This window comes from Brassica napus, chromosome C6 (assembly GCF_020379485.1).
Source record: "Brassica napus cultivar Da-Ae chromosome C6, Da-Ae, whole genome shotgun sequence".
NCBI lineage: Eukaryota > Viridiplantae > Streptophyta > Magnoliopsida > Brassicales > Brassicaceae > Brassica > Brassica napus.
In genome coordinates this window covers 46,204,568-46,225,930 of record NC_063449.1, presented here as the reverse complement: position 1 = coordinate 46,225,930, position 21,363 = coordinate 46,204,568, and the positions used below count along the sequence as shown (strand labels likewise).

The 21,363-nt window shown below is 36.0% G+C and overlaps 3 protein-coding genes across 5 annotated transcripts; 1 reads left to right on the top strand and 2 right to left on the bottom strand.

Moving 5' to 3' along the window:
* Positions 1–746: 746 nt before the first annotated feature.
* LOC111206763 (AT-rich interactive domain-containing protein 5) lies at positions 747–4,034 on the top strand. 3 transcript variants are annotated; one of them, XM_022704094.2, is made up of 14 exons: positions 747–906; positions 1,035–1,301; positions 1,368–1,495; positions 1,591–1,630; positions 1,820–1,872; positions 1,969–2,014; positions 2,238–2,330; positions 2,495–2,617; positions 2,690–2,738; positions 2,834–2,897; positions 3,155–3,221; positions 3,332–3,382; positions 3,542–3,634; positions 3,702–4,034. In XM_022704094.2, the coding sequence occupies exons 2-14, from the start codon at positions 1,047–1,049 to the stop codon at positions 3,795–3,797; spliced, it is 1,158 nt and encodes a 385-aa protein (XP_022559815.1). In that variant the 5' UTR covers positions 747–906; positions 1,035–1,046; the 3' UTR covers positions 3,798–4,034. The 3 variants fall into 3 exon arrangements, with proteins under 3 accessions (XP_022559815.1, XP_048617450.1, XP_048617451.1); XM_048761493.1 differs by having other exon boundaries at positions 2,834–2,898; positions 3,155–3,244; XM_048761494.1 differs by lacking the exon at positions 3,702–4,034 and having other exon boundaries at positions 3,155–3,244.
* A 5,555-nt stretch (positions 4,035–9,589) lies between these two features.
* LOC111207268 (AT-hook motif nuclear-localized protein 29-like) lies at positions 9,590–11,055 on the bottom strand. Its single transcript, XM_022705176.2, has one exon. The coding sequence runs from the start codon at positions 10,682–10,684 to the stop codon at positions 9,812–9,814; it is 873 nt and encodes a 290-aa protein (XP_022560897.1). The 5' UTR covers positions 10,685–11,055; the 3' UTR covers positions 9,590–9,811.
* A 5,342-nt stretch (positions 11,056–16,397) lies between these two features.
* LOC111206800 (3-hydroxy-3-methylglutaryl-coenzyme A reductase 1) lies at positions 16,398–18,875 on the bottom strand. The gene is made up of 4 exons (XM_022704159.2): positions 17,832–18,875; positions 17,567–17,748; positions 17,119–17,465; positions 16,398–17,051 (listed from the first exon to the last, which is right to left on the bottom strand). Exons 1-4 carry the CDS (start codon positions 18,770–18,772, stop codon positions 16,797–16,799), a joined length of 1,725 nt encoding a protein of 574 aa, XP_022559880.1. The 5' UTR covers positions 18,773–18,875; the 3' UTR covers positions 16,398–16,796.
* Between the last annotated feature and the right edge of the window lie 2,488 nt (positions 18,876–21,363).

The window sequence follows — 21,363 nt, the reverse complement described above, 5'->3', positions numbered from 1 at the left end:
CAAATTTAAACAACATTTATATATAATATCCGTAACCCGAAATCTGAACCGAACCGAAAACCCGATCCGTATCCGGTCCGAAATGTAAAAAATATCCGAATGGGCTTGTAAGGTGGTACAAAATATATCCGAACCCGAATTGTTATTAACCGAACCCGAACGGGTAACCCGAAAAATCCGAAAAAACAGAAAAATCCGAAAAATATCCGAAGAAACCGATCCGAATGTCCAAAATAATTTACAATATAATTCTATGAAACATGAATATATACTTCAAATATTCAATTTCATATTTATTTTGATATGTTATCTAACAATAAGTATTTAAAATTTAAATAACTACCTTAAATACTTAATTATATATAAATAAATATATATATATTTTTTATATTTTACTTTTAAATTTTAGATTTTATTTCGGGTATATCCGAACCGATCCGATATAACCCGAATCCAAATGATATATGATTACTTTATGGTTTCTATGATGTGATACAAAACTGACCCGAACCCGATGTGTTATATCCGAACCCGACCCGTACTTGCAAATTTACTGGAATGAGACCTAGGAGGTGTTATAAAAAAGAACCGAAATCCGAAAAACCCGATCCGAACGCCAACGGATACCCGAACGCCAAAGCCTAATTGTCCTAATGAAAAAAAATCATGGCAGGCTTTGTTATTTATGTGGGCCGTAAAGGTCCAACTTTGTTTAAATAATCAAAATACTTAATAAGCCCATTAATAAGCCCAAAAATAAGGATTCTTGTGAATGTTAACAATTTCTGCTAAATTCTCTTTCTTTTTTTTAACCCCACTCTGAATTATTTTGATCAATTGGCTCCCTTCTTCACCGCCGGCGACCGTCAATTTCTCCGGCTTCTAACAAACACCATCCCTCTCCGCGTACGTTTGATACCGGAAACCGTTTCTGGACTCTCCTTTTTTTTTTTTTTGGTTAGCGGTCGAATCAGTGCGTTTCCAATTCTCAATTGAGAGATCACTTATGAATGATTTGATTCTTTTTTGTTCAGTTTTGTATAATAATGGCGGACACGGAAATGCAAGAGGTAGATGTTGCTTCTGCTGCAGATGATACCAAATGTGTAGAGGAAGAGCCTGAGGATAATAAGACTCTTACTTTGGACACTGATCTTCATTTACCTGAGGCCGGTGATGTTGATCAGTCTGAAAAGAAGATCAGCAGTGATGGTGGCCATAAGGAATCATCATCAACTCCTCCTCAAGCTGCTGTTGAGAGTGTTAAGAAGTGGAAGACTTGGTTGCTCAGTGACTCTGAGGTAATGTGAAGCTTGTGGTCTCTTTGTTGCATTACAAGTTCATTGTTTTTTTCTTTTTCTTTACAGGCCAACGAAGCAGGGAGACAAGAGGAGGATCAACAGGCGTTTATTAAAGAAGTTGAGGCCTACAACAAGGAGAATTTCTTGGATTTTAAAGCTCCCAAGTTTTATGGACAGCCATTAAACTGTCTCAAGTGAGTTGCTTTACTTCTTCGAATATTCTCGTTATTTATCTGATTAATCCGTGTTTGACTTTCTGTATGCTTTTTACTTTGCTCTGCAAATGTAGGTTATGGCGAGCCGTCATCAAATTAGGTGGCTATGACGTGGTGATTATCCTTTCTCTCCCTCATTTAGTTCAGTTGGTTAAAGTTTCTTTTAGGTTATTTATATACTTGTTTATTCCACTGTGCTATGTTTTGGAATTGTGTACTAAAATCTAGTTCTCGTTGGTTGAAAGTCTATGCGTTGTGGTATGCAAAATGCCTATGATTCTTTCTTTCTTTTTTTTTACATAGGTCACTGCGTCTAAGCTATGGCGGCAAGTTGGAGAATCCTTCAATCCTCCCAAGTATGGCTCGTTTTCTTTTTTCTTCTCCAAACTCTGCAACTTATCCGTCTTTGTTTTATTTTGACCTCCATCATTTTGTTTGATTGTCTTATTCAGGACATGTACTACAGTCTCCTGGACATTCCGCATTTTCTATGAGAAGGTAAATTTCTTTTTTTTTTTTGTTGTTGTTTAGACAATTTCTTTGTGCTTATCTTTCTGGAATGGTGTCTGAGACTACCAAGTTTGGTTTTGTGTGTAGCCGTCTAACAGTTTGTCGGACTATCTCTTTTGAAACATTGAATGTTCTGGTTGGTTTCTATGTTATCAGATCATATGGATGTAGATACTTCATGATGATTTGTACTCTTATTTTACAAGTGCAGTCACTCTTGGAGTATGAAAAGCATTTAAGGCAAAATGGTGATCTTAACCTTCCTGGTTTAGCTCTTCTTCCACCTGCCGGCCTTGAAAAGGAGGTTAGAATTTCTTATGGATATGTGCAATTTAAGGATAGTTATCAATGCTCTCATACTCATGATAGTTGAGTTATCTCTGATATTCGTAACATGAGCTAAATAATATGTACACGACCCTACATGCTTCCCCTGTTTCCCTCATTGAAGTAAGGGCACTTATGTAGGCAATTAGCCACCAAGGCTCTGGGTCAGGCAGGGCACGGAGAGATGCTGCAGCTCGTGCTATGCAAGGTTGGCATTCTCAGCGCCTTCTTGAATCTGGAGATGTTACTGAGCCTATTGTTAAGGTATCTATTTAGATCCTACTAACGCTTTATGATTTGCTATGCGCCATGATGCTTTTTGTACTTCTTTTTTAGGATAAAGGCTTGGGTTCTACCACAAAGCAAAAGAACCTCAAAAACATTGGTAATTATTCCTCAAGGAGCTGCCACAATTCTCTATGATTTTACATGGTTACCTAATGCAACCGTGTGTAATTTAATTTTAATATTTTTTTTCAGGGGTGCATAAACAAAAAACACCAACGGGCATGGACCCTGTTTTATCGCATGAAACAGACAAACAGTTAAGAAAGCTAATCATCTCTTAGAGATTTGTGTCTCTTCTGCAAGATCGCTGTACTATGTGCACACAGAGTCTTCTATCCACTTCTGGATAGCAAGCAGTGTCTTCTCTGGGTGGTGGTTATAAGAATCACCACTCGAGATTAAATGAACAGAGAGAAGAATTTTGTGACAGCCCGAGAATGCTAATATGAGCCAATAACAATGTTCTTTCATTTTATTTCTTGTGTGATTAATAATATGATTTTGGCTTAATAGGTCAATCGCCGAGGTTATAGATGTTGGACCACCTGCAGACTGGGTGAAGATAACTGTCAGAGAAACTGTGAGTACCTCAGCCTCACATATGTAATGCATCATTTACCACAGCTCTTGAAACGAGATAGCCTTTGTTTCGTTTTGAATCTGGATTATTTTTGTTATCTTTATTTACAGAAAGACTGCTTTGAGATATTTGCACTGATACCTGGACTTCTTCGTGAAGAGGTAAAAAGCTTCTTTTTTTTCCCTAAAACTCAAATCTCCTAAAGTATCTTGATCAGTTGCTTGTCACATGCATACTAAAAGAGAGATCTATTACTAGTACAAAGAATCTTTGTATACGAAATGTAGTTATTCAGACATTAAGTTGCTTTCATGTTACAGGTTCGAGTTCAATCAGACCCTGCAGGGCGGCTGGTTATAGCAGGCCAGCCTGAACAACTTGACAATCCTTGGGGAATCACACCCTTCAAAAAGGTTTGATTCTTACTCCAGTAAACTAAAGGATAGTTCTGTCTTTAACTTTGAGTTTGGTTTTTGGTAGGTTGTGAATTTTCCAGCAAGAATCGATCCGCTGCACACATCAGCGGTCGTGAGCCTGCACGGTCGACTGTTTGTGCGAGTCCCATTTGAGCAGTGAAAGGAATCTCATCTCAAAAGTGATGATGAGCTCGTTCTTTTTTTTATATGTTTCTTTGGTGATTTCGAACGAACTCTATTTTTCTTTAGAGATTCGTTTGTATCAGAAGGAACTAAAAACGTTAGCAAATGCGACAATGTTACTGTTAACTCGAGTTCAGAAGATTGAAGTAGAAATGCGAACAAAACATTGATGTCTTCCATTAAAGTTAGCAGGAATGTTATGGTTTTCTAAGCATGTATTTGTTTGGGCCAAGTATAATGGGCCTAAAACTAGGCCTCCTTTGCGGCGTGTTGCTTGGGCGATCCATAAATACTCACGCAGTCTGCACTATGAGTATGTATGATACATCATACATGTATCTTTGTTATCATGTATAAATTATGGTAGTTCATTATTAAAATTACATTAAATTTTATAATTCTCTGATCATTATAAATGTCAAATATCAGTACTTGGTAAATACTTATCGTGTAAGACGTTTCTAGTAACCCACCATAATAAACACTCACTAGTAAAAATCTATCGCATAGCCACTACAAAACCGTGGCTATACAACTTAAAATCGTGGCTATACAAAAGATAGCCACGCTTATGGATAGAAAAAAAAACCGTGGCTATAGCCTCGTGGCTAAAACAAACCGTGGCTATTCGTGGCTATTGGCCACGGTTTTGCCACTGCACTTTCGTGGCTAATTTAGCTACGGTTTTGCTACTGTTTTTTTTCATGGTTAAGTATAGCCACGGTTTAATCAAACATATCAGTGGCTATTTTTACACCAAAAAACAAAAAAAAAACAGAAATGAAAACAAAACAAATTTTATTAATAAAATACAAAATCTGTATATAAATTTACATTAATATATTATACATATTAATATATGATACATATATATATATATTTCCGTCGCACCACCTCACCGCCGCACGACCACTCCACCACTTCTCCTTCCTGTGTCATCGTTGCTTCCTCACCGGAGATCCGACCTGCTCGCCTCCATCGTCATCGTCTTCCAGAAATATCAGAGCTCTCTCTCTCTCTCTCTTCCAGCTTCTTCCTCACCAAGCTTGGACCTGCTCGCGCTGTCGTCGTCATCTTTCCAGATCCGATGTACACCTCAGGTGTTCGGTGCTCGTGCAGATCGACCACAACCTTCGCCTCTTCCTCTTCTACTTCATTATCTCACCGCAATCTTCGCCTCTTCCACACCAATTCTCGCCGTTCAGAGACTTCAGCTCCGAATCTGATTTCTCCACTTCAACACAATCGCCTTCGTCTAATATATTTCTCTCTGTCTCCTCTGTCTGTCCTCTTCTGCAATAAACACAAACAGATGCAATTAGAGCTCAAACAACCATAATAGAGAAACAGAGAAGACATCGAAGAAGGAGATGGTGTCGGCTTGAAAAGAAGAAAGAGAGAGAGAAAGCGTACAAAGGAAGAGAAATGAACAAGATTGATTCTTGGCCACTGGATTACAATTAATCAATGGCCAGAAATAATAATCCCAATTTTGATGGATTGTCCAATAGGAAAGGAGGACGCAGATAGAGAGAAGATTGACTGTGAGCCTTTGATTAAAATCAATCAATGGCTGAAAAAAAAACCAATACAATTGTTTTTTCCCTTTGATTTATCTATAGTTATTATATAAATTATATTTGTTTAAATAAATTGATATCATAATTTTATTTTATTTTGTAATTGTAAAATTTGAAATGTTGTATATAGTTTGAGATATATTTATATCTTATAGGAATTATATGTTATTTAAAATTTAAGTTTAGTGTTTTGTGATATAGACTAATTTTGAAGTATGTCGTTTATAGTTAAGATTTGGAATTAAGTATATGGTTTGACATTAACTTTTGAAAAGATTAATTTTTTAGTTTATATTTAAGATTTGGGTTTCATATAAGTTTGAGAATGAAGTTTGAAACTATTGAGTTGAAGAGTGAATGTTTATAATATAGGGTGATAAGTTTAAAATTTGGTGTTTTAAAGTGATGATGTTTATGTTAAATTATTTATAAATTTTGGAAGTTTAAATAAGTGGTGGATATTAAATCCAGGTAAATTAGGTAAATTTTAATCAGATATATTGTTTTGTAGGTATAAGTTTAGGGTATATGTTTGGGGTTTAGGGTATATAATTAGGGTTTTCGACATAGCCATGGAAAAATAGTGGCTACACCGGGGCTAACACTCTAGCCACTAAAATAGATGTGGCAAAAGCGTGGCTAGTTTTTGGCTACTAATTTTTCGTAGCTAAATCGTAGCTATAATAGCCACGTTTGATTTTGTGGCTAAAGCGTGGCAAAATTTAACAACAGTTTTTATGTAATCGTGGCTATTTTTTAAAGCGTGGCTAACTGTGGTTAAATCGTGGCTTTTTTAATTTAGCCACGGTTTTGCCGTGGCACTACAGTGGCTATGCGACAGATTTTTACTAGTGACTGAGCTAGAATAAACTTAAAACCATGCAAGGTCCGACCATGGACGTTCCTGAAATGTTGGGGACATGGACATTTTAGTAAAATTTTAACAATTTTTTTTTTTAACAAAGTTAGAGGTTTTTTTTCTATGTAAATTTTTTTAAAAAAAATCAGAGGTCCTAGTTCAATGTTTCACTTGGCTATGCCCAAGACCATCCATGGTCCCCACATACTGTATCAAGATTCATGGCCTATACTCAATACATATAGTATGTACATAATGTATATATCTACGATCATCATTTTTTTTAATTATTATTTGTATTAGTTCAATCATAGGCATAAATTGTCTATAAAAAAAATTCAATAAACAATAGCATCTACTTTGTTCTCAGTCATGTGTTGCTCAGTTGCATGTAAGGCACATGACACAACCACATGGAAATCTTCAAAAGATAGTCTTATCGCATGTATCTAAAAGGTCGCCAAAGTACAATACCCTTTAATTCTCTGTACATGGTTCATGCCCTAAACTTCCCCAGCTAATAGGAGACAATTCACCACAAATATCTTTTGGACATGCATTGGTCATGTAAAAATTTTCCCATATATATACGAAACTTAAAAAATTAGTATTTGTTTTCAGATTGTCACTACATATTCTCCCTAGGGACTTGATGCATTCCTCATTTTCACACACCTTGGTACTCAAAACCCCACTTGGTTTCAAACCCAAATGTCTTTCATGCTTTTGTTTTGGCAGGTCATGTAATGCTCGTGCTTTCCACCATTAATCTAGTCACTGTATCAATGGAAAAACCTCCTTCTTCTTCAATGGTATGTTTATATCGTTGTAACGTATAAACATTTTTTGTTGTGATATGTTTTTATTGTTGTAACCGCTACCTTTAAAACTTTTTCAAAATTTTAAAATGTTCCTTTTATTTCCGTAAATTTTTAGAAGCGTTATTTCACGATTAATCGATAAAATCGAAGAAAGATTTATATTGATCGCATCGAAAACACACAAAGAAGGCAGTTGATTAAAAACGTATATATCATCAAATAAAGTTCCTAAACATTTTTTATTTGAAGTTTTTCAATATGTTAAAAAAAATGTAGAAGGTTCTTTCACTACATTCAATTCAAAACAAAAAACTATATTCATAATTAATATTCCCAAAATATACAATCTTGAGGATTTCAAATATGTGATAACTAAATGAATGAAATAAAATTGATTTGTTAGTTAATATACATAGTAAAGAAATTAAGTGATTAGATTTCATCGCTATGCCACAAAAGGGATTGTGCATACACCAATATGTTCCAAAATCGCTTGATGAAGGTGAGAATCCCCGAGCTTAAACTTAGGAGGTTCAAAACAGGTTGTCAAGGACAACGAGTTTTAAAGAGGTGGAATGGTTCTCAAACAGAGGATGATGGATTGACTTTTGGTTCATTTAATTTGCAAGTAATCCGGTTTTGTCTTCGTTTCATACGGAGTTTAACATTTAGGCTATGAATTTGTTTCCGCTTATTGGTTAGAAGAACTCGATGACGTTTATATCAGACTGTCAACAATTGTTTAACATAATGAAGAAAATGGCCATTAGTAAGAGTTGAGTTTAATGAATTTATCTTTCTTTTTTGAACACAACATACTTTCATTCAATCTCAACTTGTTCGGTTACAATAAACAGAGGGAATAAACCATATTCTTTGATTAAAATGATAAACTACAATCACAAAAGCAGATAAGTAGGATAGTTCTTCATGAGAAGATGACAGCGAATTCAAGACCAAGGTCAAATGCGTCGATAAAACCTTCACGACCCCTTCACGACTGGAAAGCTGAGAAATAGTCACAAGTGACGTTAACATCCAATCTTCACCTCGGAGAATCGCCGAAACGAAACCCGTTGCATCTTCAGGCCCCAAACGAACCGCTACGCAAGATAGCAAAACGGATATAGATATGGATGGACACTTCCATTTAATGTTTGGAAGGGAAACACTCCTTAACAAGGAGGTAGTGGTTTGCTTCTCCAAGGAGAAGGCTGCTAGTGATGATGAAGTTGAACTCGATGAATCCACCGGCAAATGAGTGAATAATAAACTCTTCGCACAAGAGAAATAAGACCATATTTGCACATCTGTTTTGGTAAAGACCCCAAGGAGATAAGAAACCTGACCTCTTCGGAAAGATGACAGTACAGCGGTTGAAGTGCAGCGACGGGTGACTGGATGAGATGCATTTGGTGAGTGGTGAGTCATCGGCTCAGGCCTCAGACCAACAGATGGAGAGATGAGACACAGCGTAGGAAGATAGCTAAAGCTTTTCCTATTTTTCCTATTTTGGTGCGGAGATGGCGGCGGATCTGGCTTGTGAGGCTCAACTTGGAGAGGATGAATGGCTTCAACCCCAACAAGGGGTGGGTATTCGTCGAGGGGGAGGTGAGCATAGCAGCACGATGATGGTGATGGAAAACGGGAACTGAAACCGGCGAGAATCTCGACGGGTTGGGGAATCCCCCATGAAAAGTCAGATCCGGTGGAACCAGATCTGTAATGAGACAGCCAAGATCTGCGACTCACAAGGACAAGCTTTCTACGGGGAGGAAACTTGGCGTGAGCAGAGATGTTGACAGAGACGGAGAACCAGGTCGGAAGGCTAACGTAAACGGTGGAAACGAAATGGAAACGAGAAAGATGAGAAGAGCTAAAACGGAGGACCCGACGTCGGCGGCCAGAGGGCTCACCGGCGTCGAGAGACAGCGGCTGCAATCGAGTCTCGATACTCGTGTCTGGGAGCTCTATCAGATTACTCCCTCTCTATCTTAACTCTATTATTGTGTTTTTACTCTCTTTTAATGAATTTAACTATTTTCATTTACTTAGTGTTTTATATATTTTTTTCGTTCAGTTGATTGCCTTGCAAAAGAAGCTTGGTCCAAGGTATACTATTATCATGTAAACTTTCATATTCCAAGTTGGTTCGTTTCCAAAACCAATTTCTTCAGATCTAATTAATAACTGTAGAGTTTTAATATAAAAATTTACATGAACTTTGAATCACAAGAAGATATTTACTGTTAACATTCCCAAAATATACAATCCTGAGGATTATTCCAAATATGTGGTAACTGAAAATGAAAAAGATGTTTGATTTGCAAGTTGATATGCATAAAAACATACATTAACTGTTTATCTTTCATAGCTATCCCTAACAAGGGATTGCTCATACCAATATAAACCAAATCTGTGTGAGTGAACTCAATGACTTTGATCAATAAGAAGGCAAGTCATATGACAAAATTTGCTTATAATATCAATTTTTGGGTAGTCAAGCATCTGACAAATAATATTTCAGGGTTCAGCACAGAACCCTAGTTATTATATATAAAAGAAGAGGAAATGTAGATGGTGAATTGTATATCCACTCCAAATGTTCATGATAAACTAAATTCAAAACCAAAAGAACACATTAATAATTAAGAACATGTCATCATGAAATGATTATCTTATTTTCAAATTTAAAAGTTTTAGCTATTTGACATACATATTTTTTTCAAATCTAAAAAGATGGTCTTGAAGCTGCTCCAGCTCCCCAACCAAGCAAATGAGGATCACCAGGAAACTGATCATAACCACTCATATTACCTCTTAACTCTCCCTGACCAGCTCCGGAAGGTGGTGATGCTGACGTAGGGGGCGGTGGACCTCCTCCTCCTCCACCTTCTCCTCCTTCATCTTCCAGCGGCAGCCTCTCAAAAGTTGCGTTAGAGAAGGATGCAGCCATCAGTATCACTGGACCCGAAGCTACGAGCGGAGCCACCACGCTTCCTCCGATCACGTGACCTTGTGCACCGGCGACAAAGATTGACAGACCACCGGCTCCCGGCGGCGCCGGCGGTGGAAGAACCGTGCCAGTGATGGAAAGAATATCAAACCTGCCATGTAAAGTCACAACCCCTCCAGCTCCGGCTCCAACTCCCCCATTACTCCCATGAGCCGTCACCGGCTGCCGGAGAACGACGTTTAACACCACCCCGTTACCACTGAGAACGGAGACACCTCTCCCTCTCCGGCGAGCGTAAGTGTTGACGCTCTCAACTATGTCGGCTCCAGATGAGATTTCAAGAACATGAGATCTAAGCACGTTAGGGCTATCTCTTGTCACAATCACCGGTGGCTTCGGCTTGTTCTTAGATCCCGGAGGACGTCCACGTGAACGCTTCCCCTGAGATGAACCCGAGGTAACCGGGTCAGAATCTGGTGGACCCGGATCCTTGTTGGAGTCAGATTCATCATCTGACTGAGGCTGAGGTTGAAGTTGAGGATGGCGATGAGGCTGAGGCTGTGGTTGAAGCTGGTGGTGAAGCTCAGGCCTAAAGAGGTTGTGAAAGTAACGAGAAGCTCCTCCTGATTGATCGTAAACACCGTCCATGACCGTCGCATCTACTGGTTAATTATTTTCTTGTGGCTCATGTATAAATGATATTGTGAGGGTGAAGTTAAACTTTGGTCAAGTTTCAGTGAGTGAGGAGCCAATAGCTTGAGTTGATCGGTTACACAAACCGACAAAAACATAGCAAAGAGACACAAATCAAAAGTGGTGCTACTTTGTCTTAAGCCCTAACTCGCTTTAGGGCAAGAGAGAAGCAGATTCTTCACTCTAGACGGCGTCGTATTAAGTGATGTGAAACGAATTGGCAAGCTTCAAGTTATTTCTTCTGCTGTGAGAGTAAGTGACTCTGACATGCTTTTGTTGAGATGAAAGCTAAAGAAATAATAGAGATTGACACAACGAGAATTTAGCTGAAAATCATTCTTTAAATTTTTTTTTTTTTTTTAATCTAACACACATAATGTGGCATATTAAAATATGAGTTATATACGTATAATCGCATATTAATAATATAAATAGTCTTATATATATTTCGAGTTTTCACTTCTGGATATATTCGTTTTCTTTTGTAGCTTATAGCTTAAAGCGGAGATAATAGTTCTCTTTTTATTAAAACATAAAGACAAATATTTGCAACTTTAATACTTATAATATGAACTAGATTTTGATCCGCGCTTTAAAAACGCGGGATAATTTTTGTTGTTGATAGTTTATTAACCCGTCGTGTGTTCAATAATTTGTTTAGGCATATGTACGTCTGGTGTCCGGTTTAATTTTTTTTTCACTAATTTGCTTAGGCGTGCACGTTTGTTGACTCTGAAAATGTTCTTCTAAAGCGTGAGATTTGTTTGTTAATTCTTTTTCTTGTTAAAATTTAATTAGAATAAGATATAAAGATCAGTACATTGTAGAATTGTAGAATTGTGTGTTTCAAAATATTTGTAATCTAATTACGTATATAAATTTTATGTTAATTGCATATGTTTGTAAAATAGAAATATGTATTATACAAAATCTACTTATGTGTATAAAACTACTATAATGTTTTTAAAGATAATGAATTTAATATTATATATTAGATATGAACTATAATAGTTCATTTCTGGGTTTTTTATTTTGGTTATAGAATAGCTCATTTCTGGTTTTTGTTAAAAGTTATTTGTGGAATTAGAGGCTGATGATGAAAAAAGTCATGCTTTTGATTTTGAATGATTTGTATAAAATTCCATTTGCTTATTCATAAATCCATATATATATATATATAAATGTTTCTTCTCATAGATGGGTCGTAGGTAATGTTATTAATATATATTCATTGAACATATATATTAATATATATGTTTATTTCTTCCTTTAACTAAAAAAATCCGAACTGTTTCCAAAAATAATGTTATTAATATATCTTATATGTAAAGAAGAGTAAAATCAGGAGTTATTGTTTCTTAACAAATTTGTTTGTTATTGATTCTGTTTATATTTTTTTTAAATATATGATTATTATTAGATTAATTATAATTACAAATTTAAAACCAGTGGCATTCAGTTGTAAATATTTAGAAAAAATTAAAGTTATTTTTAATGTGTACTTCAGTTTTAATAAATTAGATAGAAGATATTTTAGTATGTAACCTTATCCTACTATTTGACTGGTAATTTTTTTTTTCCGGGGGGGGGGGGGGGGGGGGTGAGAGGGGGAAGTTAAACTATTCGATAGATTGCTAAATTATGCATTATTGCTCTTTTTACCTTCTTTTTCTTCTTTGACATCGCATATTGCTTTCCAACGTATTATTTTGAACTTTTGCTTTTCAACATTTCAGAATGCTTATAACTGCTCAGCCGTACTTTTTTGATTAATTAAGAACATTTTATAGTATATTTTTCACCCATATTCCCTTCTCTATGCTGAGGGCGTATATAACGAATAATTTAAGCTAACTAGATAAAGACGCATATAGAATGCTCGAGGCTTTCTTAATATATGAGAGACATTTTGCTTTATGAAAATCTCTAGAAAGATACAAACTCTAAAGCTGATGTTTTAGCCAAAATTACTAAACTTAACCTGCAAAATTAACTATGTTATACCTTAATTAGTTCCATAAAAGACTATGTTATAACTTATACCTTGGAGTGAATTGTTTTTTTTTAAATCTAATATGAAATATGACGACAAAAAATAAGAAAAATAATTAATTATATATCTTCTTTATAAATGAATCGCATGCATCAAAATGTTATATAGTTTGAATGTTCAGCAAAAAAACCCCTTTATATAATGTCAAATCTCCATGCAAATGAAATTAGTGGATGCATATAAATATAGGTGTGTGTGTGAGCTAAAAAAATACATGTCCATATCTAAAAGAATTTGTGTACACATTAAAATATTCGATGATCGAAGCATGTCAGTACTTTTTTTTTGGGCAAACCATTCATTAAATTAAAGTCTAGAAACAAAGTAGCTAACTACTCCGACAAGGGAGAGTTGCAGTTCAGACAAGGCTGACTTTGCAAGGGTATCAGCCCGTACATTCTTAAGCCGAGGAATAAAATGAAACGAGAAGGAAACAAACGAGTTTACTAAAGAGATGATATCATGAAGAACATTAAGGATAGAGATGTCTCGTTCCTTCTTTTTGATCAGAGAAACGAGAGTCTTCATATGTGAAAGGGGAGCATGCAAAAAAAAAGGGAAGGAGAGCATGCAAAATATAGCTTTCACATAGCACGAAACAAAATGAGCAGGTCCGTCCCTTCTATAAGCAGGTAAAGCATCTGTGTTAGGCCACAAAATATAAACAAAACATTAATGCCACATGTTACTGAGTAATAATCTGGTCAAATGATTTAGTAGTCTAATTTGAATTAGCATACAATAGTTTCGATCCTTTTTTTATCCAACATATTTTAATTTTTACCACTCGATGAGTTTATGCATTTTCGTATTGATTGATTGTTACTACTTTATTGTTGGTATTTACATGTATTTATATACGAGGCCACATAATTTTTTTGTGCTTTAGGCCACCCAAAATTTTGGGACGGCACTGAAAATGAGTATCGTGGGACGAATAAAAGAGAAATTGTAAAACATGTAACGACGTTAGCACGTTAATAGGACGCCCACACAGAAAGCAAATGAGACTCGAATCTCGATCAGAGCCGTTCAGTTACTGGACGGGCGCCATCGGACGACTCATGAGGTGGGCGATGAGATCGCACAGTCTGGTTCATCCACACGTGCACGGAGCATAACCACGTGCGGTCAAAATGTCAGAGCACAAGCTGAGCTGTTTTACCACGTGGAAGTGGTCGGAGCATAGGTACTTGGTGCACGTTCCCAATCTGTCTTTATCGGATAAGCGATCTTTAGGTTTTTTTTTTTGCCTTTAAAAAAAAAATTAAAAATAAACCAATCGCGGGTCGCCACGTGTTGGTTGGATCCGCAAACAGTATCAAAATCGTTCTAATTACCAATCTTTATTTGGTGATTTCTGGAAGTGGTTTTTAAAATTTTTGTGGAATCCACGCGTTAGTGGGATCCACGCATAGCTACTAAATACCTTGTTGTCTCGTATTTATTTATTTTTTCTTTATATTTCTCTCAATTCTTTTTTTTTTGTGTGATAAACTCTATAAGCCATCCGTTTTCAAAATTACGAAAATCAACCATCGAACATTCAAGTGTAGAAAATGCAATAGAAAATGATTAATTGCATGAGTATAACATGATGTGAATTTACCACAAAAGATATTTAAAAAGTGATGACGCTATATCATGCAAGTTTTACAGTTACAAGAAATACACGATTTGTTTAAATTATAGCACTGGTCGAATCTCCTAAACTGCAATTTCAAATTTTATTTGACACAACTTGCTTGAACTAGTGACATTCAGAATATTTAAAGATTAGTTTATTGTTAATGCATAACCTCCAGTCTCCACCATGTTTTCCTACAAAACTAATCATATCAAGTACTGAAGTACATCACTGAACTAGAACATTTGTGATAAACCTATTTATACGAAATTTTTTTTTTTTGAACTTAACTAGTTATAAGAATATTATTTGTATATTTAATTCAGTCGTTTGAAACCAAACACTTGTAACCTGCGATGGACCAAATCTATTCATATAGTCTTGTTGGACCTCACCTTGCATCATGCAGTGCATCAGTTAGTGGCGATAAGATAAGTACTAGGTACCCATACAAAATTGAATTATTTTCCATCCTTATAATCCACGTGGTAAATATATCGTTTGATTAAATGTTGAATTGAAATAATCTTTGGGTCCATGCATAAATAATCTTGTCGGTCTGTATGTATATATTTTCTTGTTAAAAAGGTTGGAGTTAGGGGATGAATCGAATACTTGGAGTCTATTTGTTCCACAATGTATGTAAAATGCACTGTACACATTACACATATTAAGATGGCTGATTAAAAAAGAAATGTGACAGAAGAAGATAATTATGAATTTGGAATTCATTGATTTTCTTATATTACCTTTTAAAAAGCAGAAAGTAAACAAGAATATTGGGGGACAGCATTTTGGACTACACACTTTCTCATCATTTCATATAACTTTGGCGACTTCTTGTGATGCCACTAACCCAGTAACCCCATCCACCAATTATCATGTCTTTTCTTTACTAATGTAATCTCTTTAATATCGAAAAGGGTAAACTCCATTGAGTTTAATGCTTTTCTCAAATTGTTTTTCATCAACATGCCTTTGTTTTTTTGTATTTAATCATTCAGATTTTAACAATCTTGGCGAAAGATAAAGTAAACTAATACAAAACATTGGATAGTGAATAAACAAGACCAGGCTGATATCAATGTTACATTGTCGTCATCCACCAATATTCGAACTGGATTTCATCATTATCTCTGTCATATGATATTTTCTGTCAAGTTAGATTATTTTATCAAGAGTTTGTTTTGAGTTTTTTGATGTGACATAGTATATCAGTTGTTATGTTATTGTTTTTGGTAGACAATATTGAATAAAAGAAGTCTTAGACGGAAAAAAAATGTATTTTCGCAAGAAACTAACTTCATATTATATACCAATGATTACAAAGCCTTCATATATAAATAGCTGAGTTACGTGTATATAAACTTCTACATAGAGGAGAAGGATATGCGCCTATTACCAAAGTGGCTCGAGAAAAGAAGGCCCACGTGTTGACCTATAAAATCATTATGGACTTTTGTAAGTTATTGTCGAGAATTTAGGCCCAGGTAAAAGACTTACACATAGACATACGTTAACGAAACAGTTCGGCCCATGAGTACTAAGAGTGACCCAATACCCACTTAAAACGATACTGATATCCATCCAATCCTAATTGAGTTTTGACGACTCTCATCATGGCCGTGCAGAAGAAACTCTACTTGTTTATATTTGAAGACCAATACAGTCACTTTTTCAAAATATAAAATCTGAATCGCAGTCATGGAACCTAATATAAAAAGCTATTGATCATTTGACCTAGTGGACCACAAAAGAAACACGTTCTTTTATTTTTTTTCTCTTAATCAATGCTAGAGGGTCAAGTGTCGACCCAAAGATGGGAATATTATATATACATATAGGTGGATGAGTCTTCTGGAGGAAAGAAGATTCGTATCTTCTTAGTTCTTACCACTTACCAACTACTAGAAGAGAGAGATGTCCCAACGCACATATATTTCGTAGTTATATAATAATAAAAATAAATTAAACAAACAGAGACAAAATCACAGCAAGTACGCACTCATATCCTTAAACGCAACTGCATACATGTTTTCCATCATCATATAGACAAGACACAACACTTGCTAACAAACACAAGGCAAAGCTTAGACAGATCAAATAGAACATGAATTATCCATGAGTGAGAGAAAGAGAAGGAGAAAATGACAATCACAATTCTCTCCCTCTTAATCCCCACAAAAAAAAAAGAAAGTTTAAAAGTCAAACAAAAACAAAAACAATTTTAATTTTTATTGAACAAAAGAAGACAAGGGGTACGTACGCACATGGCTTAGTGTGTTCCGCCAGAGAGTTGAGTTGTAAAAAGCCTGCCTTCTTTACATTTTTGTCCTCCTTCGAGTTTTGGGCCAGACAGAGATGATGATGATGGTTCAGACTTCAGATCATGTTGTTGTCGTCGTCGTTGCTCCAGTGATGTCTCTGCTGGATCTATTGTATTTCATGTGACTCTTCACAAGTTGTCCAGCTGCTATTGCTGACATTAGTGATAACTCTCCCGCCAAAACTGCTCCCGCCACTATCGTCGCTAGCCTCCTTGAGTTCATCCCCGGCGCCTCCTTGCTCGCTCCTTTAACTCCGAGCAGGTTCAGACACGCAGATTGAGACGCAAGCTGTGTTCCTCCTCCCACTGTCCCCACCTGAATAATCCAAAACCAAACCATTAACTATTAATTAAAGAAACTCTAAAAAATAGCTTCAATTTACCTCAATAGACGGCATAGTAACAGAGATATGGATATCTTTCCCGTCGTTAATGGCTTCCATCATTGTGATGCACTGAGAGCTCTCCACGTTTTGAGCTGGATCCTGACCAGTCGCTAAGAACACAGCAGAAACAATGTTGCTGGCGTGAGCGTTGAATCCACCTAGAGACCCTGCAATAGCAGATCCCGTGAGGTTCTTGAGCATGTTGAGCTCCACCAAAGAAGCCACGCTCGTTTTCAACACCTTGTTCACGGTCTCTCCTCTGATCACCGCCTCGCAAACAACTGATTTGCCACGTCCCTCGATCCAGTTCACAGCAGCTGGCTTCTTGTCCGAACAAAAGTTACCTGAAACAAATAAAACACACAGAAAAAATCAAATCTTTAGCGCTTCATAGCTTCTCAACATAACATCAAACAATAAATCTAGAGTCTTTCAAGGAACTCACCAGAGATTCCAATGACATCCATATCGGGAAAATCTTCAGTAAGAAACTCAAGAACATTCTGAACACCTTTGGATACCATGTTCATCCCCATAGCATCACCAGTACTACAACTGAACCTCACATAAGCATTCTTCCCAGCGAGCGTGCACATAACACTCTGCAGCCTCGCAAATCTACTCGACCTGCATCCATCCACAAAATCACTTCTTTAGTCCCTAATAAGAAGCTTCCATGCAAATTATATAACACAAGCCTGAAGCCAGACCTGTTGAAAACAACAGCCAGAGTCTCAAAGTTCTCCGGACTCTCCAAGAAAAACTTGAGCTCAGAAGCTCTCCTCGCCGAAGCAAACCTCACAACAGGCGCTCTCGTCATCCCATCCTTAAGCACAGTACTCGTCGCACCACCGGAGACGTACATAGCCTTACACCCTCTGTTAGTACTCGCCACCAAGCACCCTTCCGTCGTCGCCATCGGCACAGAGTACTCGTAACCATCAAGCAGCAACGGTCCAGCGATCCCCACGGGGATCTGCACGTATCCCACAGGCATCTCGCAGCATTGCCCCAAGATCGAATCGTAATCGAATCCATCCAACGGCAATCCTTCAATCGACCTCCCGGTAAGCCTCTGCAACGCTTCTCTCCTTATCGACGCCGCCCGCTTGCAATCTCCGAGGCGAGATTCGAGCGAGTACGAAGGGATCGCCCCGTCGAGCACCGATTTCACGATCTCCTCGTCTTCCTCCGGGAGAGGATCTAGTTTAGCGACGATCGGCGACGGAGTAGGGCAGGTGGCGAGGCGGTGGTCCTCGTTCACGAGGTAATCTCGATCGGAATCGTTGGAATCGGCGCGTGAGATGAACGACTGGACGAAATCGATGCCGAAGAAGCCGAGGAGGTAGATGAAGGAGGCGATGAGGGCGACGATGGCGCCGAGCTCGGTGATGGTGACGACGTGGAGGGGGGTGTTGTAGCGGATCTTGTCGCGCCAGCGGTGGAGGAGGTAGTAGGCGACGGAGAAGAAGAGGGTGAAGAAGACGGCGTTGGTGAGGTAGAGAGGGAGCGGGAGGGCGTCGGAGGCTTTGGGACGGGGAGAACGGTTGCGATCGATGTCGTCGTCATCGGAGGGAGGAGGGGGAGAGCGGTTATCGAGGAACCGGTTGGGGTTAACCGGCGGTTTAGGAGGTCTCCGTCGGATATCCATTAATTAAATAAATATCCAAACCGAAGCGAGAGGGGGGGGGGGGGGGGGGGGGGGGGTGCGGTGAGGTTGGCGTGATTAGTGTGGAGAGGAAAGCAAGGGGTGAGAGAGACTAGCGCTTTTTATAGCAGGCGAACACGCTTTTCTGTTTCGACACAGCACCTTTTTTTTCCTCCGAGTTCGTCTATTATTAGGCTTTTTTTATTCAGATGAAGAATAAAATTCAAATAAAATTAGTTGTCATTTGAAGGATATAACCGAAAAAGTAAAAGTTTATAGCGTTGAATAACTGAATCATAAAAAGTTTTCTATGTGGTGCTGTAAATATTTATTTTTTCCTCGTTTTTCTTAAAATGAAAAGGTTGAATGAAAGTGATTTTATTTCAAATGGTTATTATCACATTAACATTCATTTTAAATAAAAAAAAATTCAAATCGAAATTTTGATTGCATTATTTATTTTCTATTTTAATAAAACAAATTGATCTGTTTTATTATTTGGAAACAATGAACCTATATATTAGAACTTTTAAATTTGTAGACCACAAATTTCAGTAGTTTTATTCACAATTGGTTTCAAACTTAGCACGTATATTAATCCATTTGAGTTTGAATAATATATGGATTTCTTTTTCTGAAAAGATATATTTACGCGTTGTAAACTTGCATGGTTTTCTGAAACAAAAAAATTATATTGACAAATATTCTTAGGAAATGTAATTTACAAACAAATGAATATTGCTTGAATTATGGTATAAGCTATTTCTCAAACATGTGATGTCTCAAAATTATGTAAGAATAATGAAGTATAAAGTGAGTAATAATACGGAAAAAAATGTAAATGACAGCAGCATAAACTAGATAATTCTAAAAATAAAATAAGGGTAGTTGATTTGTCCTGAAGCAGTGGAGGCCACATTGTGTCACGTTCAACGATCTGGTCGACACTAGAGCTCGCTCGAAGTAAGCAAACAAATTAAACCAACCATCCCTTATGTTAAATAATAACTAAAAATACTATTAAAACCTTTTAACTACTCTTATATTAGTATACTAAGTTAAGATATACGCCTTGCGCGGAATCAACATTATATATATAAATTATTTTATGTATTAAATATTTTTACATATTATAAAACAATAAATATATATTAAATAATTAAAAGTCAGTAACTATTAAAAATATAATTAAATTGGTGCGAACATATAAATCAATTGTATTAATCCAAATTTTTTTTATTTGATAGGATATGTTATTAAATTTAAATGATACTAACATAGATAATATATTTTAGTATATTTTTAATATTAATGTCTATTAAATGATGATTTCTACTCATATAGTTTTTTGATCATTTGTATATTTTATAGAAAAAAATTTAAACTACTGATAACAAAATTTTCATTGTGGGATTAATAGTTTTACTAATTTAGAATTAAAAAAAAATAAGTTGTCAATGATCGTTCAAAACTTTTATCAAAAAAATTGTTCAAAGTAAATTTTGAAACTAAAATATTGTATTTTATATGGTTTATAGTTTAATTTAAAATGATATATATATTAATCTTATTAATTAATTAAATTAGACTTTTTACTTATATAATTTTTGTAATCATTTGTATTTTGTCATAACAAAAATTTTAAACCATGAATAATAAAATTTGAATGTGAGACTTTTAACAGTTTTAGTAATTTATAGCCGTTTGTAAAAATTCAAAATATAACATATACATAAAAATCTAAATTTTTATTATAGGGTTATTGTGGTTATTTAATTTATTTAATACCTTAAAATTAAACAAATATGATAGAAGATACACTATTTTTTATCAAATCTTTATTATTCAAAATTATTAATTGCCATATATACTTTAGCCACATTAGACAATTCCGTAAATTTTATTTAAGGAAATAATAAAGTACATTAATGATGAATTTATTGTTAGTTTAATAAAAAACTTATTATATAATTAGATGAACAAACATATTTCTCTAATGATTCTAAGAATCATTCTAGTGATGACATGTGGATACAAAAAGAAGTTGTAATGCTTCTCAAATAATAAAATAATATATAGGGGATTTTGGTTTTATATTTTCAGATTCCTTCGCACAAACGTACAAATCTTTTCTTTTGTTAATGTCGATAAGCTTGATGATGTGTTTTATTTGGACTATTACCAAACTATGGATAATCCGTGTCTACCAAAACGCTGTCGTTTAGGACTAAGGAGATTCTTATATAGTCTTCCTCACTTCATTTTTCATAATTTCATATCATCAATCTATCGCCTGAATGAATGATTGACGTATGGGTATGGACTCTCTCTCTCTCAGCTTCTTACTGATTCTTAGGCTAACTTTGCGACTGTCTATACTTGTGTCAGATGTGGTCCTCTTTTGTCCTGTAGCATGACTTCTTATGCGTAATTAAAGTCCAGTCAAGTTACTTAAAACAACCCCAGAATGTTGCCGTTTCAATGATCTGTGATTTGTAAAACGGCCATTCAAGAGAACTTGTGCTATGTCTTATTTTGGGTTTGATTCTCATTGTCAATGCTTGTAACAAATGTCCTTGTTTTGATTAGTAAAG

Excerpts from the sequence above, each read along its gene's own strand:
- LOC111206763 (XM_048761493.1), top strand. The coding sequence starts at position 1,047 with ATGGCGGACACGGAAATGCAAGAGGTAGATGTTGCTTCTGCTGCAGAT. Across the intron at positions 2,015-2,237 it reads TCCGCATTTTCTATGAGAAG|TCACTCTTGGAGTATGAAAA; the intron begins GTAAATTTCTTT and ends TTACAAGTGCAG. Across the intron at positions 3,383-3,541 it reads CTGGACTTCTTCGTGAAGAG|GTTCGAGTTCAATCAGACCC; the intron begins GTAAAAAGCTTC and ends TTCATGTTACAG.
- LOC111207268 (XM_022705176.2), bottom strand. The coding sequence starts at position 10,684 with ATGGACGGTGTTTACGATCAATCAGGAGGAGCTTCTCGTTACTTTCAC.
- LOC111206800 (XM_022704159.2), bottom strand. The coding sequence starts at position 18,772 with ATGGATATCCGACGGAGACCTCCTAAACCGCCGGTTAACCCCAACCGG. Across the intron at positions 17,749-17,831 it reads CTGGCTGTTGTTTTCAACAG|GTCGAGTAGATTTGCGAGGC; the intron begins GTCTGGCTTCAG and ends GGATGGATGCAG. Across the intron at positions 17,466-17,566 it reads GGATGTCATTGGAATCTCTG|GTAACTTTTGTTCGGACAAG; the intron begins GTGAGTTCCTTG and ends TATTTGTTTCAG.